The sequence below is a fragment of the Prunus mume genome, linkage group LG7 (assembly GCF_029339155.1).
Source record: "Prunus mume cultivar Tortuosa linkage group LG7, ASM2933915v1, whole genome shotgun sequence".
Lineage (NCBI taxonomy): Eukaryota > Viridiplantae > Streptophyta > Magnoliopsida > Rosales > Rosaceae > Prunus > Prunus mume.
Window position 1 is genome coordinate 19,219,997 of NC_142704.1, and position 25,084 is coordinate 19,245,080.

Genomic DNA, 25,084 nt, shown 5'->3' on the forward strand with positions numbered 1-25,084 from the left:
TGCTTTTTAATTAAATTGTTTCACCTCTAAACCCTTGTAGTCGTCCAAAGATTGATTGCTTATAGATATAAAAAATTTCTCCAAATGATAAAGTTAGCCATTAAGATTAAGTTGCACATACATTAATTGAGTTAATTTTATCATTTTCATAAATTTTTTTAATGCAATCATCAATTTTTGGATAAACAACCAACAAAAATGGGTTTTGTGAAAACAATTTGAAACCTCATAGGGTATTCGTGTAATTTCTGAAACCCCAAGAATTTTGTGAAAACAATGAAAACCTCAGGAAATATTAGTATAAATAACTCTTTTGAAAATGGAGAACATATCTTCAACTAAATTTTTTATTTAGCAACTAAAATTCAATCAAATTTTATCTAGAGAGAGTTCGCAATTTGAAAAACCCATTTGGGGATAATATATAAGTAAATTTAGGTTTTAACCACATTTTTTTTTTTCAATTTTGGAAAAAGCCAAAGCTTTTTCAAAAAAGACAGAAAATCCTCTCAACTTTCAAACCAAAGACATGCAAATGTAAAAGATTCTTTAGGAAATCCAAAAATAAATAAGGGCAATTTTGTCCATTTTGGCTTCTTTTAAATTTTTTTTCTCTCCTTTGGTCTTTTTCAAAGTCTCCCTAATATATACCATTATATAAGAGAGGGCTTTCAGTAAACCACTATTGATAAATTACCAATTATACCCTTACTTAAATTACACTAAATAAAAAGAAGTTAATAAAAAGGGTAAAATAGTAATTACTTATTATTTTGAAAACAATAAATAAATTAAATTCTCTTTTTTTTGTTTTTTCTCCAACTACTCCCTCTTTTTATTCATTCTCAAAATTTTCCTTAATAAGGGTAAACAAAAATTGAAGTAAGCATGAATCGTAACAAGGAATCAGAGTTAGCATTCCAATTAAACGATTTATTATATGTTAGGAATCATAATGAAAAATAAAATCAATTCTCATTAAAACTGTTTACTATTGTGAAAATCGGAATCAAAACCAATTTTATTACCAAAGTGCCCTTATACAAAACAAATTTATTTTATTCAACTACTTACAAAAGTTTTCAAATGAAAAAAAAATTGTGTTATTTAATAATGAACCAACTTTTTATAATCATAATAATAAATAGAATTTAATGTTAGTAAAAAATAATAATTTAGATTTAATTATTTACTTCCAATATATCTAAACATACAAAATTATAGAAATAAGTTAAAATTCTAATATTGCATGCAACATTCTGTAGCCAAAAAAAGGAAAAAAGAAAAAAAAAGGGAGGAATCATGTGACATAATGGGTGCACAACAGCTGTTATTATTGTGCCTAAAACAAAAGTTGGTGTTGTCCTTATATAAAGGAGTACCCAGGATGCCACAAGAAAAAAATTGTGTTTAGCATGAAAAAATAGTTGCACCCAGGATGCCACAAGAAACAAATAAAATCAAAAGACAATTACAAAAACAAACAAACAAACAAAAGAAAAAACGAAAGAAAAGGAAAGCTGCAGGCGAGGCGAGAGAGACCCTATACCTAAGAATCTTATCAATATAATTCTCATCAAGTGATCGATGGTGGCCTCAAAGAAAATATAAGGATTGTCAAGTGGAATGCTGAATCATGTGATCCTTGTGTTCTTTAATATTTATTTTTCTCGAATTGAAATCAACCATGTATTTTTTACTCGATCTACTTGATGCTTGAATATTTTTAGTCACTTTGAAAAACGAGGTAACCCATATGACCTATAACTAACATATATAAAGCCAAAAGCTAATTGGAAAGTTCAAAGCCAACTCTTTTGATGTGTATATACCATCTACAAGTTCAAAGCCATTGGTTGAATCCCAAAATGTGTGAATACGTACCTTGGTTCTTGACTTTAGTACACTCTTTACCAACTAAATTCTTTACATGCTCGAATCTAGATTGGTGACTGCGTGTTACTTGGCGCATCGGAGGATTCAATTCCAATGTAGATGGTGCTTTTGTCTCCCTCCAATAAGCTCAGTGGTCCTAATTTTTTATACAGGTATACCAAAACAAAAAACAAGTGTACAATGTTTACTTGTTGCTATCGAAGTCCACAAGCTGAACCATTATTATGGCGCCGAGCTTTCCATTTTGCTCAATTAAAAAACTCTATGGCCTTCCATTGGCTCAGTTTCCATAGATTGAATATTTGAGTAGAATATGAGTTTGTTAAGTGATTTTGGCCTCTAGATTTTCAATTTGTCCGTGATAAAGTAATGATCATGGCTTGGTTGTGCTACTAATTAAAGTTGAGCTAACCTTGTTAGGCCATCTTCAACTCAAATGGGGGAAAGCCAAATCTTCTGTCTTTTGGACCGAAAAGAGTCTCCAACACAACGCAAGTATTGGGTCATACTTAAATTTGACCCAAGTTAAAGTATGGGTTGAATAGTAGTTCGTTTATTGCCTGGATCGAAAAATGGTGGAGCCCAAAGCGTTAGCCAAGTTGAGCCCATGTGCAGGGCCTATAGCATGGACCCGGCTGATGTCATTATGTCTAAATTCGAGAAGATAAAATGAAATCCATCAATAATTAGAATCCACCAGAAAATAGAGAAAACCTCTCTAAATTTTGTTAATAATATAATCACTTATGGCTCTCATCTTTTTGAATATCATTGTGAACAACTATTGGAACCACTTCTTCTTTGATCTTTTCATCCATCTCTTCTTGGCTCACCATAATTTAGGGTTGGCCTTGTAAGTTGTAACCATTTCTTAAAAAATCTATATCATGTCAATGCAACCTAAAGTGGGAACAAATACAAACGAATGAAAAACATAATAGAAAGCAATGCAAAAATTAAAAAGCGCGAAAAACCTAATTTAAAGAAGCATTGAAATACTGGGCACTGCATCATGCAAAGAATTATATTGCTACTATTCCGCATAGAACTAACGTGTAGAAGCAGAACCCAATTGGAAAGCAAGACTTCCTCAGCCGAATGAGACTCAGCAGAGTACATGCACCAAAAGAAAATAAAAGGGCAGAAATAAAAATGAACAAATACCTATATATTTCAGAGGGCCTTGGGAGGCTGGGAAAATGGTGTTTCAGCAACATAGATCTGCCAGGGCAGTGTGGGCCCCAGCAAAAATGTCGGCTAGCTGGGAGGCCCACCTGAGAAAAACTGGTTTTGACGTCGTCACAAGGTTTAAATTTTTAATTACAGCATGCACGCCAACTAAAAATTTGACGTCACTGTTACAATGACCCGCTAACGGTCTATTCCACGTGATGCATTCTTCTGTTCAGTCCTCACCTTTATTCCAACCAACAAATCATTTTTCGCGAATAAAAATGAAAAAATCAAAACTTGCGCCCTAACGGCTCTCTTCCACGTACATGCTCTGGGCGCCCGATTCAATTCTTCCAAGAATCCAACGGCAATGCACTTGCCCAAAAATGAAAAAATCGAAAAATTTGAAAATACCAAAAAATTGATTTTTTCCTATAAATACCAACAAATGCCAATCACTTTTTAACACCAACTCTTCATACATTTTCTCATTCTACCATTATTCACTTTGTAGTCAATATTTTTCACTTTGAAGTTGAATTTTTCTATAAAAATTTATGGTTCTTCTAGTGAATCCGGAGGGCATGGAGTGTCATGGAAGATGTTAGCTTGTGTGAGTCTTGGCTCCACATTAGTCATTGTCCTGAACTGGGTAATGAGATGAAATTACTATATGTAGAAAAAAGTTCATCAGATTTTTGAAAGGGTAATTGTCAACCTGTACAGATCAAGCACTATCTAGTAGGTGGAAAATTCTTAACAAAGAGTTGGCGAAATGGAGGGATGCCTTGGCAAGGCGATGGACAACCATAGAAGCGGGGAAAACCTTACCAGTGAGGTAAATTATTTGTAATTTTTGTTTTATTAATTTCTATGTCTTATTTAAGTTTATTTAAATATTTCTTGCAATTTATATATCCAAAATATTATCCAAATTAATTGTTTAAATAAACAAAGTTGTGAAAAAACAAAAAATGAATAGTAATTGCCGCAAGGGCTAAAAAAACACATTTGCTAGGGAGCTAGGGCAGCCACTATTCACGTGAATAGTAATCAGTTAGGGCCCTCCATGGCAATGGGCAATAACTGGTGGAATTGCTCCAAACAACATGAAATATATATATATATTTACAAAGTTGACAATATACTACTAGGATTGGAACTAACTTGTTACAGAACCATTGAGAAAGTCTAACCTGCTGTAAGCAAATGAAAGTGAATCAGATATAACTAATTGGTTGGAGCAGATATATTTTTTGGGTGATTTTGAACCATTTCATCAGTGTCGAATAAACAAAAAATATCAATGAAGGGCAATAATATAACTCGAAATGTAATTGGTAGAGAAATAATCGGATTCTAAACCATGAAAAAGAATCTGCCGTAGCATGAGAAACATATAAAAAGTGCATCGAAAACAGAAGTTAATCATATGCGTCAAATCACTTGCCAACATCCAAAATAGAAATTCCTCGTCTAAGGCCTGAAGAAAAGAAACACATCATATCATATAGTAAGAGAAGATAGAGGGATAAACCCAAAATCACATAAATTTTTTCCAAAAAAAAGCTCTGCGGAGCGGAGACGAGAGGAAATAGATAGTGAAGAAATCAAACCCTAAATTCCCTTTTGTCTCAGTTTAGCATTCCAATAGCAAAGGCCTTATCTATCATGGGTCATGATGTTCAGGACCATGACTTGACGATGCTTGCACGCCAAGATAAGCTCGAGGAGGAGCTATCGAAGTTGCAGGAATCTGTAACCGAACTGATCAATTTGCTAAAATCAATGACGGAGGAGCTTTTCTTACTAGGTGCCAGTAATCCTTACCCAAGGTCAGTGTACGGCTTAGTAGATTTCATCTTAGTAATTTTTTTTTTCTCTGTAAAATTATTGATGTTCTTGATTCGAATTGTTGTTTTTTCTTTTCAAAATTTTCGATCAATCTTCTTTTTGTTTAGTTTCTATCGTTGTTGCATGCATCCTTAATTATTCAAAGATTTTTTCTTGAAATAATAACCAGTTTCTTCTACTAGATAAATTCTCTCTGCTTTGTTTTTGTCCGGCTATCTTGATGATGTTACATATGTAGGTGTTTGAAACAATTAACTTGACTTGTTCCATATATCTCTCTTATCTGTCCTGCTTGCACATGGATGAGGAACATAGATCTGTGCTTCTAGTGGGGTCTTTTCCTGCGGGAAAATGCACTGATGCAATTTATGAAGTTGAATTCCAAGAAGAAGGTATGGGCGGAGGAGGTGTCAAACCCCGATTACATAAACCTCTAGCCAAGTTTTCTGATGGTTGTTTCATCCAGAGTATCTTCAGCAGCTACAATTTATAAGTACTCCTCAGGAGGGTCTCATGAGACGTTCCGGGGCCCTCCGCACTAACTCAATGGGTGGACATATATTTGATACGGACACACTGAAAAAACCCAAGAATGACACGGCAAACCCAAAAAAAAAAAAGAAGAAGAAAAGAAAACGGAGGTAGAAATCAAGCACACTACTATAAATTAGTTAATATAATTAATCGCATGCAGTTTAGCTCTTTGATCAAAGTCTAGTTTTCTGTTCCAAGAAATTAGACTATCGAAAGTCTTGATCTACTGAGCACAAAATTAAAAAAGAACTTGATTAAATAGCCATTGAATTTAGAGCAATATTATTCAGCAATCAGCTAATTTTTTTTATAAATTTTTTGATAAACAATCAGCTAAAGATTTTAGGTTGTCAACGGAAAGATTCAGTTTCGATTTTTTTTATAAACTAGCTAGTAATTCATGGTATTTTGAGTATGAAAACAAATAAATATTTTTCAACTCCACAAAAAATCTTGGAGGCCACCCGTTGAAAAATTGTAAGTACCAATAATTAAATTTTAAGCTAATAACTTTAGCTAGTCTCCTGCCCCCTAAAAAATTCCTAGTTTCGCCCATGTTACATAATCATCCATCAAATAGTAAAAATAATTTGAATCAAATGCATTTGATAAAATAAAATAAAAAGAATTAGTATGTAGCATCTATTGCTAACAAACTAGGTCTAATATACAAAGAAATGGGTGTGCAAATAATTTTATCTAGTCCAAGATAATTATAGAGTCCAATATCACCCATATCTAAACACTTAACCAAACCCAGAGTCTTGCCAAAAAAAAAAACAAAAAAACAAAAAAACAACCACAGACAATCTATACCACCCATATTAATATGGGCTCTGTGTTAAAATAGCTATTTTCATAACTTTTGTTCCAAATTAGCCAATGTCCCCCAGTGTCCCCGTAGCCATAGTTCCCTCTATGTTGTCCCCATAGTACCTCTGTAATATAAGGGTGGCTATTTTAGAACAAAAGTTGTGAAAATGGCTATTTTAGCTAATTTCTTTATTAATACTGCGGCTAGGGGAGCAATGTATTATGTAATCTCTGTACATGCAATAAGCAGTATAAGTAAACCTTGGCTCTTTCACTTTGTTAGAGCTTCGAGACATGGAATTTTTCCATTTTTCTAAAAAACAAAGGAATTCTATTTTAGGTATCATAAAGCATATGTTAGATTAGGGGTGGGCACGATCCAGTTTTAATCGAGAATTAGAATTGAAACCGAACTATTCATTCGGTGTGATTTCGTTTGATTTTAACTAAAAATGATCATTAAAACTGAACCAAGATTTTGCAGTACGAAGTAAATCAAATACTAATTACTTGTGTCATTATTGGATTGCTTTGCTTGCTATGTTCTTATATTCTCATCACAATTGTGCTAAATCTTGAATTGTTTATAAATTCTCGATTGTAAGTAAATAAAATGTTCAATATTTTCAAAGGTGGAAATTATCTTCACTTCTCGGGATGCCTAGACATGTCTAACCTCTATTAATTTTCTATTATATTATATTATAACATTTATCGAAAAGTATTAAACTCTGCTCTACACACTAAAAAGAAAGATCAAAGAGGCAATCTTGGCATTCCTAAAAATAAATAAATAAATAAATAAATAAATAAACTAATTAAGGATTAAAGAGGCAAAATCTTTGGAAAGTTTTTCAATAATGAAATGAAGGCACGAGAAAATCACGTGCGAGTGTTAGAAGAGTTCCACGCCTTTTCCTCGGTTAAGGGCCAAGCGAAGCGAGGACCACTAATTTCAATTTATCGCCGTGGTTTTTCATTTCCTCGGTACTCCTTCCTTCATCTTTCCCTTCAAAATCGCCGATCCTAGTTCTCAGGTTCCGACCGCTCCGATTTTTTCTCTCAGCTCCCAGAACAACAAAGTAGGACTTGTGTCTCTCAGACCATATTATACAACCAGGTGCTCTCTCTCTCTCTCTCTCTCTCTCTCTCAGCTCAAATCCTCAAGAACAACATGAGCTCATTTATAGTAATTAATAATGATATAACTCAGTTTTGATTTGTGCCCAGTTGAGTAGAAGTTATTTCTGAAGCTCTATAATGATATAATTTTCATTTAGTAACTGACCTATTTATTAATACTTATTTAAAAAGACTTTTGTGTTTTGTTTTGCTAAGCTACTCATGCATGATGCTGATGATTTACAAGTTAGGTGCTGTTAAGGTGAATAGTTTTGTGGGTTATTGGGAAATTAACATAAAGAGGAAGCTAACTGTATGGAAAATAAAATCTAAAAGACAATTTCCCAATTTGAGTGGAACACTGAAATGATCTGTTCATAAGCTAAAGACCATTTTGGTCAGTCTTTGCAGGCAACAATGCTCATTCATAAGGCTATCAAGCCTGAGTCAATGGATTGGTTGGTTCATTTGTGATGGGATACTTTCAAATTTAAGCTTGTGCCATAGGATTTAAAGTTCGGAAAACCAAAAGAGGATATATGTTTTCTATAAAGTTTTCTCGATCTAAAATTGAAGAATTTGCTGCCTAAAGATTCAGGGTAGTGCTTGATTTAATTGCCAGAGTTTATTTATTCGGATGGATCATAAGTTCATAGGTGATGAGATAATAAAAGTTCCCCAAGTAATCATAGTGACACAAAGAAGGGTGCATGTATAACTGGTCTTGTACTGTATTACTGACTTCATTCGTATCAGTACAGCACAGTGGTGTGATCCATGGAAATTCGTCTTTTATTTGCTTATACAGAAAAAACAAACAAACGAACAAGTTGCGAAGATGTATTTTATATCAATTAATGTCTGCATTTTGGTGCATTGCTTCTATGGAGATAAAGGAATTGAGATTTAATTAAAACTTAGATAATGCGAAGGAGGGGGTTGCAAAGTTATGAAACCAGGTAAGAAATGCATACTATGATTAATTTAGCATGCTTTGGTGCTTGCTTTTTACCATGCAAGGTTAAGCAAGTATTGGGAAGGCAAGTGGATGTTCTAGCATCTCTTAGATTGTCAAGCAAGAAGCCATTTCAAACTAATTGTTGTTTTGTTTTATTACATCAAATTATTTCTTTTTTAACAATTAATTTACTTTCTGTAAATTTAATTTTCATTTCAATGGAAAAACGAATAATTATTGAATTTTTTTAAATGTCGAAGATAATGGTTCGAGGAAGAGATGCCTGTTGGGAGCACTGTATCCTTGTTGATGCAACAAAACAGAAGGTTAGGTGTAATTATTGTCAGCGGGAGTTCAGTGGAGGGGTATATAGGATGAAGTTTCACTTAGCTCAAATAAAAAACAAAGATATAGTCCCCTGCACAGAAGTCCCGACCGATGTGCGAGATCACATTTTAAGTATATTAAGCACTCCCAAGAAACAGAAAACTCCCAAGAAACCAAAGGTGGATAAGGCACTTGCAGCCAATGGTCAACAGAATAGCTCCTCTGCTAGTGGTGGCTTCCAACCTAACCATGGGTCTAGTGGACAGAATGGAAGCACCTGTCCATCTTTGTTATTCGCATGCCCTTCACCAATTGCACACCTACCAGTGGATGATGTTCAAAAGCAAAAGCAGGATGTGGCTGATAAAAAAATTGCTGTGTTCTTCTTCCACAACTCTATCCCTTTTAGTGCTGCTAAATCCATATATTATCAGGAAATGGTGGATGCTGTGGCAGAGTGTGGGTTGGACTACAAAGCCCCGAGCTATGAAAGCCTGAGATCTACTCTATTGGAAAAAGTGAAAGGTGATATAAATGATTGTTACAAGAAATATAGAGATGAATGGAAAGAAACAGGCTGCACTATCTTATGTGATAGCTGGTCTGATGATAGGAACAAATCACTTGTAATATTCTCGTTACATACTAAAGGGACCCTTTTTCTGAAGTCAGTCGATGTATCAGGTCATGAAGATGATGCTACTTACTTGTTTGAGCTGATTGAGTCTGTCGTCTTGGAGGTTGGTATCGAACATGTTGTCCAAGTTATAACGAATACTTCTGCCAGTTATGTTTATGCGGGAAGGCTTCTTATGGCCAAGTACAATTCATTGTTTTGGTCTCCTTGTGCTTCTTATTGTATTAATAAGATGCTGGAGGATATTGGTAAACAGGAGTGGGTGAGCACAGTTCTGGAAGAGGCAAAGACCATTACAAGGTTCATATATAGCCACGCATGGACTTTGAGTATGATGAGAAAGTTCAAAGGTGGAAGGGAATTGCTAAGGCCAAAAATTACTAGATTTGTGACTAATTTCCTCACCTTGAGGTCCATTGTGATTCAGGAGGACAATTTAAAGCACATGTTTTCTCATACAGAATGGTCATCTTCAGTATACAGTAGACGCCCTGAGGCTCAAGCAATTAAGTCCTTGTTGTATTTAGAGAGATTTTGGAAGTATGCACAAGAAGCTGTGAGTATTTCTGAACCGCTACTTAAAATCCTTAGAGTTGTTGATGGGGACATGCCAGCTATGGGGTACATGTATGAAGGAATAGAGAGGGCAAAGGTTGCAATAAAGACTCATTACAAGGGTATCGAAGAGAAATATATGCTGCTCTGGGATATAATTGATCGGAGATGGAATATGCAGCTTCACTCGTCCTTACATGCAGCGGCAGCCTCCCTTAATCCTTCGATATTCTACAGTCCAAACTTTAAGATCGATTTGAAGGTGAGAAATGGATTTCAAGACACTATGTTAAAGATGGCTACCACACAAGAAGATAAGATGGATATAACTAAAGAGCATCCTATGTATGTCAATGCACAAGGTGCACTTGGGACTGATTTTGCAATCATGGGAAGGACACTGAATGCCCCAGGTATGTAAATGTTCAGCTGTTAGAAAATTTGAAACATAATACTATTGAAACAGAAACTTTTTGAAAGATGTGCCAGTCATATGATAGGATCTTCTGTTTTCCTCTCAATCACTGGACCTGATTGTGGTTGCATTGTAGCAGTTTGTGTGGCATATTCTGCAATTTGGTTACTTCATTGTTTGAAAGCTTTGCTATTGGTCACTGTTCAGAAGAGAATTTGAGTGTTAACGAGAAATAGAATTTTAGAATGAAAGGAATATGTCAAACATGTCCGACAGACCAGTTTTAAGTGTTAAACATCTCTATTCCCTCTCAAACTGGCTCTTTGTGCACTTGGGGCACTGATTGTTGGTGTTCCCCATCATCTAGCTTAGGACTATAGCTCTTGTTTATTATGTGTGCATTTTCTTTGAGACATGGAGTTTTTATGTAACATGCCGTCATGCATCTACAGGTGACTGGTGGGCAGGTTATGGTTATGAAATCCCGACACTCCAGCGGTTTGCAATACGGATTCTAAGCCAACCTTGTAGCTCCCATTGGTGCTGTTGGAACTGGACCACCTTTGAGAGCCTACATAGCAAGAAACGCAACCGAGCAGAGCTGGAAAAATTCAATGACCTGGTTTTTGTGCATTGCAATCTTTGGTTGCAATCCATTTATCAGAAGAGGGATGGAAAATGCAAACCCATAGCGTTTGATGAAATAGATGTTGGCTCTGATGAATGGCCTACTGAGTTGGATTCTCCTGCTCCACTCTTGGATGATTCATGGTTGGACAACTTACCCCTTGGGTGATACATGTATGTGTGTGCATGTATGTGTCTAATTATGTAATTTTGTATGATAATATTATAATCAGTGGTTGATATTGACACTCTAAGACCATCTCCGACTATGGGAGGTCAAACCTAAAATTTGAGATTTTTAGCCCAAAATCTTCTCCAACCCATGTATTTGGAGGGGGTTAATTTGAGTGGACTGAAAAATGGGGTGGAATTTCGCCTCCGATTCCAGTCCAGGCAGAATTTTTGTGGGGCCCATTTCGCAAAAGACAAGAGACACGTGAGGCCACATTTGAAGCAAATGATGGTTTGTTGAAGCAAATGACGGTTTGTTGCCCACTACCCCAAGTTGCTGGCCACTTGTCAAAGCCTAGGCAACTTAAAAATTGGACTTCTATGGCTGCATTTAAAATGGGCTTCTTTCAATTTTTTTTTTTCAAACCTAAGGCTAGAAATTAACGGCTGATATTAAATTTTGGCTAGATCAAAGGGAAAAGCTAAAATTTAAATCCAAAGGTCAAAATCAGTAAATATATTATTATAAGTTGGATGCAACCTCAAAACATATCCTAAACTCTATAAATACCCATCAATTTGTTAATAAAATTATGTTTGTGAAATTTCAAAAAATTTATGTCAAAATGTTCAAAAAAATAAATCACAAAGTAACATGCAAAATTTATTTTAAAAAATTAACCACAACAACAAAATAGGATTATATTATCTTTAATAATTTAATAAAGTTGCGGACTAAATTACCGCAACAGAAAAACAATTTGTCATAAAAATATATAAATAGTTGTATTTTAGAGTGAAAATTTGAGTTTAGCTCAACATGATTGAAGATTCTAATAACACTTATAATTTGATCTACTCCTAAAGATGATATGAAATGAGACATAGCTAACTGCCAAACTTGGCACAATTAGAAAAGATTCTACAGCCACAGAAAGCATATATGATTTCTTGTTTCAACTTATTAATCTATATATCTGTTTTTTAATTTGTCTGAATATTAATCTAGATATCAAATACATTAATTTTAAAAAAATTAACCACAACAACAAAATAGGATTATATTATTCTTTAATAATTTATAAAGTTGACTAAATTATGAGTCACAAGGTTGGAGGAAAAACAGTTTGAGTCATAAAATATATAAATAGTATTTGGAGAGTGAAAATTAGAATAACATGATCAAGATGGTCTTATAACACTTATAATTTGATCTACTCCTAAAGATGATATGAAATGAGACATAGCTAATGCCAAACTTGGCACAATTAGAAAAGATTCTACAGCCACAGAAAGCATATATGACTTTCTTGTTTCAACTTATTAATCTATATATCTGTTTTTTAATTTGTCTGAATATTAATCTAGATATCAAATACATTAATTTTAAAAAAATTAACCACAACAACAAAATAGGATTATATTATTCTTTAATAATTTAATAGGAAGTTTGACTCAAATTATGAGCGAGGAAAATCAGTTTGAGTCTAAAATATATAAATAATGTATTTTGAGAAAAAATTGAGCCTAACATGATTGGAGATGGTCTAATAACACTTATAATTTGATCTACTCCTAAAGATGATATGAAATGAGACATAGCTAACTGCCAAACTTGGCACAATTAGAAAAGATTCTACAGCCACAGAAAGCATATATGACTTTCTTGTTTCAACTTATTAATCTATATATCTGTTTTTTAATTTGTCTGAATATTAATCTAGATATCAAATTGGTGACGGACGTTTCAAGTTCGAATCCCGTTCATTAAAAAAAAAAAGGAAAAAACCATTTAAATTATCTTCCATTCTATACCCACAACACAATCACAGAGTCCCATTTCTGATCACAACACACGCATCATGACATCCCCTTCCTACTACAGCACCTTGCTCTCATGGCAGTCTCAAGCCAATAACACTAATATTAACCAAACATGGCTGCTCTTTGCTGTCTCCGCCGTCGCCGTCGTCTTTTGGTATGCATGGCTCTACCAAAAGTCCAAGAACACGACCCTGCCGCTGCCTCCCGGCCCGATGGGCCTGCCACTGGTTGGGAACCTACTATCTCTCGACCCGGAACTCCACTCCTACTTCGCGGGCCTGGCTCAAGCTCACGGCCCAATCTTCAAGCTCCGCCTCGGCAACACCCTCGGAGTCGTCGTCACCTCCGCCTCCTCAGCCCGCGAGATCCTCAAAGACCATGACATCACCTTCGCCAACCGCGACGTCCCCGCCGCCGGACGGGCCGCCACGTACGGCGGAAACGATATCGTGTGGACCCCGTACGGGCCCGAGTGGCGGATGCTGAGAAAAGTCTGCGTGCTCAAGATGCTCAGCAACACGACTCTGGACTCGGTGTACGAACTCCGGCGAAAGCAGCTCCGGGAAACTGTCGGGTACTTTTACAGTCGGGTGGGGTCGCCGGTCAATGTCGGCGAGCAGATGTTCTTGAACGTGCTCAATGTTATCACCAACATGCTGTGGGGTGGGACCGTGGAGGGCGACGAGAGGGCGGGGCTGGGGGCGGAGTTCCGGGAGGTGGTGTCGGAGATGACGGAGCTTCTAGGGAAGCCCAATGTTTCGGACTTTTATCCGGGTTTGGCCCGGTTCGATTTGCAGGGCGTGGAGAAGCAGATGGGCAGGCTGGCCCGGAGGTTTGATGGGATTTTTGAGAAGATAATAGATCAACGGATGAGGATTGACAAGCAAGGCCCGAAGGAGAGCAAGGACTTTTTGACGTTTTTGTTGAAGTTGAAAGACGAGGGAGGAGATTCCAAGACCCCTTTCACCATCACCCATCTCAAAGCTTTGCTCATGGTACGACTTCGTTTAACTTTCTTTTTCGGGGAAATTAACTCATCATCTTTGAAAGAAAAATTAGATCAATCTTAAGACATCTAATATTGTTGAAATAAATAGATAAACACGATTAGGGGCAGAGACACTTTCACAAGGTGGCCCTGGCTGGCCCCCCCAAAATATTTTGTACACCTCCACCAATCAATGTATCTAGTCGGCCAAATTTTGAGGGCTACATCCCTTAGAGCATCTCCAACGCTCACCCAAAACTTGGGCAAAAGGCCCCCCTAGCAACCCAACTCCCCTCCAGCGCGCAGAAAAGAGCTCGGGCAATGGCTGGGTCCCACCAGCCGGGCAGCCCAAGGGCAACTGCCTGGGCGCCGAGGCGCTGACGCCTTCAGCGCTGGTGTCAACTGACGTCACTGAAAAAAAATTCAAAAAATTATAAAATTCAATTTTTTAAAAAAATACCAAAAATTATGATATTTTCCGATAAATACATCAATTTTATTCACTTTCCTTATAAATACATAACAATTTTATATTTTCATATATTTTTTTTTTCTATCACTACTTTCACCCAAAATTTTCGCTATTTCATGAATCCACAAATTATTAACGCAGCTAATAATTATTCACATTACTGAATAATATTTGCTGCCCTTTAGATTTGCTTTTTCAGGTGGAGATCTTTAGCCCTCCTCCCAAGCCATTGTAGATCAAATTTCAGTCCTGATCAATTGTTTTTTTCAACCCCACGCTTATATACCCAACAAGAGGAAGAATCACCTGTGGGCGTGGTTTAGGGATCAGCTTTGCAACCGCGATCCGATGGTTATTAACACACGAGTGGAAGATGTTATCTTTGCAAGGCTTTCATAAAAGTCTAAGGAGATAGCGTTGTGGGTATTAACAATACATAATAATGGAATGTATGAGTGTTATACAATAGTTCTTCTTAAAATAATACAATATGGAAGGCCCTTAAATATAGCCTTATATGGCAAGAAATGAAAAAATTAGCCCTACACTATTTTTTTTAAAATTAATATTTTGGAGGGCTATATTATAGCATGTAGCTACATTTAGCACTCATGCCCGGAGATGCCCTTAATGATCGCCCCAGTAAATTCATTATAGGTAATAATGTGAAGGATTTAGAAAGTAATTTACTTGAGACTGCCCTTGGTAATTTGTTGGGCTTGGTCGTTTAGGGTTGCAATCGTAATTAAATTTTCATTCAAACTTGACTGTTGGGAAGATTTTGGAGGTGAATAGAAGAAGTCCCTAGTTAAAAATTAAAACCTTAAAACTTGTTGTAAACAAATATTAATGCTTAAGCTTCCAATTGATGAAATAATGCAGCTAGACAGTGTAAACCTGGATGTTTCGTTGTTCTTGTTTCAAGTTAACCAACCAAGTCCATTAACATGATGTTCTGTAATCTGGCTGTGGGCAGGATATGGTGGTGGGTGGCAGTGACACTTCCTCCAACACAGTTGAGTTTGCATTGGCTGAGATTATGAACAAACCAGAGGTGATGAAGAAAGCCCAGCAAGAACTAGAAGCTGTAGTTGGCAAGCACAACATTGTAGAAGAGTCTCACATTCACAAATTACCCTACTTACAAGCTGTGATGAAAGAAACTCTGCGCTTGCACCCAGCCCTGCCACTGTTAGTCCCTCATTGCCCAAGTGAAACCTGCACTGTGGGAGGCTACACCATCCCGAAAGGATCCCGGATTTTCTTTAACGTGTGGGCAATACACAGGGACCCTTCCATTTGGGAAAACCCATTGGAGTTTGATCCAGAAAGGTTCTTGAACAGCAAATGGGACTATAGTGGAAATGACTTCAACTATTTCCCATTTGGATCTGGCAGAAGAATATGTGCAGGGATTGCAATGGCTGAGAGGATGGTGATGCATTCACTTGCTACACTTGTGCACTCTTTTGACTGGAAAATGCCTCAAGGACAGAAGCTGGATCTTTCAGAGAAGTTTGGAATTGTGCTGAAAAAGAAGATGCCTTTGGTTGCTGTCCCAACTCCTAGGTTATCTGATCCAGCACTCTACGAGTAGCCCAACTTCTTTTTCACCCACAAATATTTCTTGGGATAATTGTTGTGTGTATGTGTCTTTCAGAACATGGTAAAATGGGGATGAATTTATGTTGCATTATTTGGGAGTTGAGGCCCCATTACGAAGACTTATTAATCTAGATATTTTTTGCTGTCTGAATTATATCTAGATATCAAGTTGGTGGTGACAAAGCTCTCAAGTTCGAATTCCGTTTATTTTCTAGAGAGCTTTGCTTTTTTTATTTTCTTTCCGTGGGTTTGCTGTTCTCATCAAAAGATGCTTTAGGATTAGTTTGGCACTACTGTGCTTTTAAGAAAAATTGCTTCTGCTGTGCTGTGATAATAATCAACTGTGAAAAAAAATAGTTAGCATTTTAAACTGTATTCAAAACTGCTGTAAGTAGTCAAAGTGTTTGTAAATTTTTATCAGAAGTGCTTTTAGTGTGTATAATGACCAAAAAGAACATGAAGATGAAATTGTTTATTTTTTTTCTTCATTCTTTTTCTACTTAAAAAAAAAAAAACATAAATTGTTTTCTTTTTTTAATTTACACTTTTTTTATCAAAAAATTTAATCTAAAAATATTTTTATATTAATAAAATAAAAATTGTTATATTAATAAAATATAAAAATATAAAAATATATATACAAAATTAAAATTAAAAACAAACAAACCCATCACCGTACCCGCCCCATCTCTCTCTCTCTCCCCCCATTCTCTTCTCCATCGCCTCAAAACACCGGGGAAAAAAAACTCAGATCAAGAATTTTAAAACCAAATACTCAATCCAAACCCATATCAAGAGAGGTTTGAGTTCATGGTCCTTTGCTTTATGTATGTGAGTGGGATTGTAAGATTGGATTTTATTTTGGTGGGAAGCTGGGGGTTTGATTTTTTTTGGCTGGACATGACGGAGTGGGGAAGCTGGGATTTGGATCTTTTGTTGCATGGTTTGGTAGTTGGTAAATTCATTGAAGGTAAGGTTTGCTTTATCGTTTATTTTATAATTTATATGTTTACAGAGTTATCACTTCTCTGTTTTTCTCTTGCTCTCAAATCTTAGATTTTGAACTATTCTTCAAGGTTGTAGGGGCTTCTTCTTCGATTGAGTATGGATTCTTCTTTGATTTGATGGGCTTCTTCTTCCCCTCAGCCGGAGGCGCAGGTGGGCTGTCCAAATCTGGAGTGGGAGCAGATGCCGGAGACTTGTGCTTAGTGGGAGTTGCAGCTGACGGTGAAGTAGTGGGTGTTTGTTTCCTCAAATGGGTTGGCTTCAATTTTGTCTGGTTGAATCTTTATGAAGCAGAGCAAGTTGGTGCATTTGCTCTGAAGCTGATGAAAAGGTTGAGGCTTTCTTGTTAATTCAGTTTTGTTTATACCCAAATGAACAGCCAATAAGCATCGGACACGTGGATCAATTTATAGCTATGGAAGCCTTCGGCACCTAGCTATAGTTCGTCCTTACCGATCGCGTGATTAGGGCAACTCCACTGCAAGGGGCACGTGGCAGTCCCACAATTGGAGTCCACAGTCCCACATGAAATTCTAGACAATTTGCACACCTCCCAAGGCCTATAACAGAGGACAACTATCTCAACTAGGAGGTAATTAATCGAACTTACTTGATACCGCCTATTGATCTGTAATTCAATCTTACTAAATCAGCACTTACTTAAGATCGAGCCTTTTACGGTCAGATCGGCGTTCTAGTCTTATCGAGCGCTTGTTATCTTGCAGATTAAACGCCCTACCAAGACCCATAGCATACCGAAGGAATAAACATCACTAAGTTGTGGGAAAGTCACGAATCATTTTTCTCGTCAACAGTTTGACGCCGTCTATGAGAAATTTGAATTAGTACAAGAAGAAAACGAAGTAGTAGTGGTAGTATGAGAAGCTTGAATTATGCTCAGGGTCCACTGGATGTGGAGAAGAACTGAAGACCCATGAGAAGTTTTGTGAACCAAGTATGGTTCTTGAATTTGTGAAGTGGGTTATCTGGGAAAACAAAAGAAAATCCCACCAAGCCTCTGCTTGAGTTTTTGCAAGGTGGTTTGTTCTGGTGTTGATTAGAAGAACTCAGCTGGTATTTAGGAGATATTTGTGCTGATAGTCTCTTGGCTTCCAGTGGATGTGCAATCATGTCTTCCAGGATTCCACTTCCACAGCACTTTCATCAGGATGTTCTTCATTATTTCCAAATGTGTGGGCTCCACTCAAGACTTTACAACAAGACCTCTTATATTTGATCTTATCAATTTTTGTCAGATAACTTATTGGTCGCTCGTTGTCACTACCTACCTACCTGTCAACTTTCCACTCAAACCCGATCAAACTTCTCCCATTCCCTCAACTCAAATCCCATTGCTGATCACAAAACGCACACCATGGCATCTGATTCTTATTACAGCACCTTCTTCTCATGGCAGTTTCAAGCCCTTTACACGAAATATTGACCAAACATGGCTGGCCTTTGCCGTCTCCGATGTCGCCGTCTCCTTTTGGTACACATGGCTTTATAAAAAGTCCAAGAATGCAACATCGCCGCTGCCGCCTGGTCCGATAGGACTGCCATTGGTCAGGAACCTGTTATCTCTTGACTCGGAACTCCACTCCTTCTTCGCGGGGCTGGCCCAATCCCACGGCCCAATCTTCAAGCTCCGCCTCGGCAACACCCTCGTTGTCATCGTCACCTCCCCTTCCTTAGCCCGCGAGATCCTCAAATACCATGACGTCACCTTCAACTAACTGCTTATTTTATTTCATTCTTGAATGCTATTTTATTATTACAACAAAGACTTCATCCAAATCAACAACACCCCATCTCAACCCTCAATCCAACCAAACAAACGTCACAAGCAAAGCTTGGAAAAATAAAAAGGGGAAGAAAGGAAAGAAAACCCAAAGCCAGGCAACAACAAGAAGCATGAATATATTCATATACGAAAATATGGAAGATATCTCAACAGCAACAGAGCCTTTCAAAAACATGTAAAAAGCAAAGTACCCATTACAGAATAAGGTCACATGGTTATAGAAAACGATGTCAACATGGTTATGGAAATTGAAAAAGAATTACTATATCAATAGATGCCAGCATGGTTATAGAAAACGAATACAAAATTTTTTTACCAGCAAAGAAAACATAGCATGGCATATATTTGATACATACAATAAACGCAAGAAGACATAGCACGAGAAGGAAGCAATACCTTATTCACGAAGAGCTGTTTATCTTCACGAAGAACTGTTCATCTTCTCTAGTAGAGAGAAAAAAATCTCACGTGAAAAGTCTGACGGGTTATGGTGAGATTTTTTTTAGGGTTTGGTATTTATTCCTCCCACTAAAAAGTCACACAAATTCTTTCTTTAAAAAAAATCCTTCGAAATTAGCAAGTTTTGAATACCAAAAGACTTTTTGTTATTTGTTTAAAGTCTTGATTGAATACCACTATATTTGGACACTCTCTTTAAAAAATCCTAATAGTCCTTATTGAATACCACAAGACTTGTTTAGATTATTTAAAAGTCTTAATTGAATACCACAAGATTTATTTATCCCAAAATAGTCTTTTAAAATCCTAATTGAATACACCTCCCTAAGACTGTGTTGTCTCTGGAGTCCAAAAAGAATCAAGACTCTTCCTCCGTCCTAAACCAAAGACTTTTTCTTTCATAACCAGCATATTTTTAGAAAATGGACAAAAGCTATTTCATACTTGTTGGAATAAAAAAAATCACAAAAAAAAAAAAAATTGAAACGTGGGTTGGATAAGCCCCATGATTTTGATATTTGTTATTAGCCACATATAACAAGCAGAAAGTTGAGGGTAGAGAAGTGGGGGTCTAAACCAATGAAAACTCTTAAAAGAGGTTAGTGGCTCCTATTTTTGGGGGGCTGATTATTCAGTTTTCATATACTAAGAAGGCCCTTGGTTTATAAAAAGGACAGCAAAAAGAAAAAGAAGAAGAAAAAAAAAAAGGAGAAAAGAAACAACTACAGAAAAAAAAAAATTACAAGAGCACAGACACAAGAGAATACTTTTCACAGGTATACTGAGTCTTTCAATTAGTTCTTATTGGGTGGCAACCCTCAAATCAAACTCTTGGATGATTAATCCATAATGGGTGACAACCCTCAAATCATCTTCTTGGATAATGAATCCATATTGGGTGGCAACCCTCAAATCCATGAGAGGATTCCAGTCCAACAAAGCTCTGCCGAGCAAAGGGAAATCCTCTGAAACAAAAATGGTGTTCTAAGGGTTAATTCCAGAATGCACAAAAAAAAAAGGGTGTGAACTACCTCTTGGACTCTCTGGCCACTCTTCTCCATCTCTGTATGAGAAACTTTTCTCTGAGTAAACTACATAAAAAAACAGAAGATGAAAAGGAAGTTAGTCATGAAGAAAAGAATAGACAGAAAAAAAATAGAGATCTGCAAGAAAAGTGTCTATACTCCATTTTGTGTTTCTAAAAAAAAAAATAAATGAAGCAGCCTTGTTTTTCTTTTACCGGAGGAGAGATAGCCATCGAAAGGAAAAAGGTTGAAGACAGCACATTTATTTTTTTTATTTTGTATGGGCTGGGTAGAGAAGAAGAAAAGTCAAAAGAAAAAGAAAAAGAAAAAGGAAGAAGGTGACTGACGCCACTTTGTTAGAGATTGGAAGAAAAGATGAAAAAAGGACATAAGAAACTTGTTGTTGCAGAGAAAAAAAGTGGAAAAAGACAAAAAAATCTGAAACCTCTTGATATGTTGCGGCAGTTTTTCTTCTGGTTCTCTCTTTTTGTTTGTAAAGGCTTTGTACTGATTGTGACTTCGTGTGCTCTTTTAAAGACTGAATAAGCTCTTAATTCGTACGGATCACAAGTATGCCAGATAAATATGGGATTGCAAGGTCTGATTTTACTTGGAAACAAACTCTACAAAGAGTTAGATATCTATCAGGTTGTTTCAATCGCTTGCTGGACCAAAGCTCTTCTGGGCTCCTTGTTCGTGGGCCAACTATCAACAAATATCAAAGGCCCGAGATAGAAAAATGGGCTGTAAAAAATAATTGCCCATTAACTCTCAAAAGTCCATAGTATTTAATGGATGATCCAAATAATTACTTATTAAATTTATATAGGCCCAGATTTCCTGTCATCTGGTTAATGGATTAATTCAACCATCCTCATTGCTATATTTGGGTCCAAGTCCAAATAATGTTAATTTTAGAAAATTAGTGGGTTAATTAAAATTGCTCATTATTTTTCTTGGACATTAACAAAAAGGAAAAATGGTACAAAACCATACAATTGTTCCCATGGGTCATCTACCCATAAAAATTCCAATGAGATTAAATTCAAATATCTCAAACACAAATTCTCAATTATTGGGTCCACACTTACCCATTAATTTCCAATTTTTCCCATAGGTCATCTATCTATGAAAATCTTCAAATCGTCTCAAAGACACCAACTCTAAATTATTGGGCCATACTTACCCATTAATTTCTAAATTTTGGAACTACGCTGATTTGATCCCATCAAGGGTACGTAGGCAGTCTAGCATCCCAATAGACGCAACCGCAGCCAAATCCCCACAACTTAAAAATCTGCCTTTACACAAATCAATTTGGAACTACGCCGGTTTGATCCCATCAAGGGTACGTAGGCAGTCTAGCATCCTAATAGACGCAACCGCAACCAAATCCCCACAAATTAAATATCTACCTTTACACAAATCACGTCCGAACTACGTTGGTTTGATCCATTTGAAAGGATACGTAGGCAATCTAGAGATTCAATCTAGATGCAACCATCCCAAACACAACTCCATATCGAATCCCTGACTTATTCAGCTAAATTCACTCAAACACCTCTCAATCAAATTCATTCAAATTCCCCATTTTTGCAATGAGTCATCTATTCATTGCGAATTTTTGAACTACGAGTGGCTTGATTCCTGCAAATGATACGTAGACACCCTGAGGTTGGATTTAGGAGCACCCGCAAAACCAAACACACACACATTCTGTTTCTTTATGATGGAATCAAAGGGTTTTTCCCTTGTAGCAAGGGATTGTAATTAAGAGACTTGTGTCTTGAATGGGTCGAACCTAAAATAATAAAACCCCATTAATTGATTAGTGGTGGTGAAATTACGTTGGGAGGTTCATATTTTCCTTCAACATAATTTTTCCCCATTAATTGATTACTGGTGGTGAAATTATGCTTGGAGGTTCACATTTTTCTTCAATAGTACTTGTGATTATTTTTCATCTTTCCTAGAAATTCCTTATCTCAACTACAACCATTTTTACAAAATGCTTTTGGTTTTTTGCTTCAAATTCCTTGAATTTTCTTCTGGATATTTTGTTCGGTGGGTTCAAGGTTGACATTTTTTCTGGCAAAATATATAGCACTTATCTATTATTTTATCTGGTGGAGTTCCAAAAAAAAAAAAAAAAAACCCTCTATATATGAGTTTTGGTAACCTTTCATTTACAATAAGGCCAATTAAAATGTTGAAGCTAATGTGGTCACCATGGTGGGATGTTGATGAAGCAAAATTTGTGACCCCTTTAGCCCTACTGTTTACTCTCTTCTAGTACCTGTTGACTTGGAAATAGTCAAGGAAACCAACAACTCCATTGCCACCAGGCCCTCGTGGCCTGCCCCTGCTAGGGTACCTTCCCTCTTTAGGTACCGACCTTCACTACGACTTCACAAACTTGGCAAAAATCTACGGCCCTATTTACAAACTCAAGCTGGGTAGCAAACTACGCTTTGTGATCTCATCACCAACTCTTGTGAAACAAGTGCTTCGTGACCACGAAACTATATTTTCCAATCGCGACGCCACCGTTGCTGCACAGATTGCATCATACGGTGGGACCGACATCGCGTTTGCACCATATGGACCGGATTGGAGGAAGTTGCGGAAGGTAGTCATGAACCACACGCTCAGTAATGCCAACATTGATGCTTGCTATGCTTTGAGGAAAGAAGAGGTGGACAGGTCTATCAGCCATATTTATGGAAAAGTTGGCACCCCAATTGATTTTGGGGAGGTGGCATTTTTGACCAGCATCAACACACTCAAGCGCTTGGTATGGAGCGGAACGCTGCAGGAAGAGAAGGGAGCAACTGATGTTGGGGTTGAGTTGAGGAAGGTGGTGACAGAAATCATAGGGTTGCTTGTTAAACCAAACGTTTCAGACTTTTTTCCTATGCTTGCCAGGTTTGATATACAAGGGATTAGGAGGCGACAACAGAAGGCTATTTCTGTCACTGAAAAGATCATCAGTTCTGCCATTGAAATCCAGATGAGTATGCCTCCATCCAAAAATGAGGGGCTACAGAAAAAACATGGAAGGAAGGACTTGTTGGAGTTCCTTTTGGAGCTGCATAATAAGGATAGTGCAACACTCACAATGCAAGAAATCAAGGCCTTGCTCACGGTACCTACAATATCCATTTCGTTTTTTCTTTTTTCTTTTTTGTGGGTAAAGACAAGATCCATATCTCATTTATTCTTTCAGGTTCTTTATTTTTACTTGAGGAAACATTGTAGGGTCCAATACAACAATCTGAATCATTCATTCAAAGATTATTCTTGCAAGAAATTAGTAAAATTGGAAACCATTACAACATGGAATTGTTTGTGATCAACAAAATAGTTGATTCCAATGGTTCAAAGAAACACTAAAACTACAACTATCAATTGAGTGGTCAAATGATATCAAATTCAAGAGATTTTTTGCAAGAATAATCTTTGAAGGAATAGCTAAAAACTAGATGGATCAGATTATAAAAATACAATATAGATGAGCCCTACAAGGGTGTCCCTCAAATAGGAATCTCTCCGTTGAAATTCTGTGTATATACAAATACCAAATATGTGATCAAAATTTCGAGTATATTGGACCTTTTTTTTTTCTTCATATTATTCACTTTCAATAAATATGTGGTATTAGAATAAATGTTTCGACATTAATTCATGAATCATATATATTCAGTTTATTAGGTGTGACTAATAAGCTTGTCGTCTAATTGTGTACTTTTTATTACTAAAATTGAAAGAAGTTTTAAATTCGAATTCTCCTCTTTGATTACTAAGTTGTTTTGAATTGTTTAATAGGACGTTATCACGGGTGGAAGTGACACCACCACAACAATGATGGAATGGGTGATGACTGAGCTGATGCAGAATCAAGAAGAAATGAGAAGAGTTCAAGAAGGATTAACAGAAATTGTGGGGTTGAATAACTTGGTGGAAGATTTCATTTGCCCAAATTACATTACTTAGATGCTGTCATCAAGGAGAGATTCAGATTGCACCCTGCACTGCCCCTGCTAGTGCCACGTCGCGTAACTCAATCTACCACCCTTGGAGGCTACACAATACCAAAAGGTTCAAGTTTTTCTCTAAACATCTGGGCCAATCATAGAGACCAAAGTGTGTGGGAGAGTCCCTTGGAATTTAGGCCCCAGAGGTTCCTAAACGACCCAAGCAAGTTTAATTACAAGGACAGTAGGTCTGAATTTCTTCCATTGGGGTCCGGTAGAAGAATATGTATAGGGATGCCCTTGGGAGAGAGGATGCTTATCCATGTGCTGGCTTCATTCTTGCATTTGTTTGAGTGGAGGTTGCCCCATGGAGCAAAGCCTGATCTTTCAGAGTCATTTGGGGTTTTTGACAAGGAAACTGAATCCATTAGTTGGAGCTCTACCCAGGTTGTCTAAATTGGAGCTCTACCCTTAGATTAGTTAGTGTTCATGTCTCCATAAACGTGTGTGTGCATATCGTTGTAAGAAAAATAAATGGAGAAAGTATGGAAACTGAAATCAATTTTGTGTCATGTGGCTCATCTCATTTCACAAGTGAGATCTTGTTGCACTCATTCTTGGTTTCTTCTGTCAATTAAATTTTACAGTTCGTAGTGTAATTACTAGCAATAATGCATTCGAGTAAAACTACAAGAAAAAACACAATTGGGACAAGCACCTTTGGTCGCCAAAGGTTCTATTTTGGTCGTCATGGGCAATGCATGACCAAATACTTTGTCACCCCGGGTCGTCGGTGAAAGTGCGTGGTAGAACATGTTTACCCACAAAATTGATATTTGGTCATGC

The 25,084-nt window shown here is 36.8% G+C and overlaps 2 protein-coding genes, 1 long non-coding RNA gene and 1 pseudogene across 4 annotated transcripts; 3 read left to right on the forward strand and 1 right to left on the reverse strand.

The window, feature by feature from the left end:
• The first annotated feature begins 7,224 nt into the window (after nucleotides 1–7,224).
• On the forward strand, nucleotides 7,225–11,165 carry LOC148915668 (uncharacterized). Its single transcript, XM_089042037.1, has 3 exons — nucleotides 7,225–7,390; nucleotides 8,611–10,282; nucleotides 10,737–11,165. Exons 2-3 carry the CDS (start codon nucleotides 8,614–8,616, stop codon nucleotides 11,078–11,080), a joined length of 2,013 nt encoding a protein of 670 aa, XP_088898163.1. The 5' UTR covers nucleotides 7,225–7,390; nucleotides 8,611–8,613; the 3' UTR covers nucleotides 11,081–11,165.
• A 1,692-nt stretch (nucleotides 11,166–12,857) lies between these two features.
• LOC103337252 (flavonoid 3'-monooxygenase CYP75B137-like) lies at nucleotides 12,858–16,185 on the forward strand. Its single transcript, XM_008240416.3, has 2 exons — nucleotides 12,858–13,901; nucleotides 15,343–16,185. Exons 1-2 carry the CDS (start codon nucleotides 12,945–12,947, stop codon nucleotides 15,961–15,963), a joined length of 1,578 nt encoding a protein of 525 aa, XP_008238638.2. The 5' UTR covers nucleotides 12,858–12,944; the 3' UTR covers nucleotides 15,964–16,185.
• Nucleotides 16,186–17,843: 1,658 nt separating this feature from the next.
• LOC148915669 (uncharacterized) lies at nucleotides 17,844–20,847 on the reverse strand. 2 transcript variants are annotated; one of them, XR_016128466.1, is made up of 2 exons: nucleotides 20,710–20,847; nucleotides 17,844–20,330 (listed from the first exon to the last, which is right to left on the reverse strand). It is a non-coding gene; the product is annotated as an uncharacterized LOC148915669 (long non-coding RNA). The 2 variants fall into 2 exon arrangements; XR_016128465.1 differs by lacking the exon at nucleotides 20,710–20,847 and adding an exon at nucleotides 20,480–20,703.
• A 2-nt stretch (nucleotides 20,848–20,849) lies between these two features.
• Nucleotides 20,850–24,713, forward strand: LOC148915670 (labd-13Z-ene-9,15,16-triol synthase, chloroplastic-like; annotated as a pseudogene).
• Nucleotides 24,714–25,084: the final 371 nt, after the last annotated feature.

Coding starts and splice junctions, on each gene's coding strand:
- LOC148915668 (XM_089042037.1), top strand. CDS start 8,614: ATGGTTCGAGGAAGAGATGCCTGTTGGGAGCACTGTATCCTTGTTGAT. Junction 10,283..10,736: donor AAGGACACTGAATGCCCCAG/GTATGTAAATGT, acceptor ATGCATCTACAG/GTGACTGGTGGGCAGGTTAT.
- LOC103337252 (XM_008240416.3), top strand. CDS start 12,945: ATGACATCCCCTTCCTACTACAGCACCTTGCTCTCATGGCAGTCTCAA. Junction 13,902..15,342: donor ATCTCAAAGCTTTGCTCATG/GTACGACTTCGT, acceptor GGCTGTGGGCAG/GATATGGTGGTGGGTGGCAG.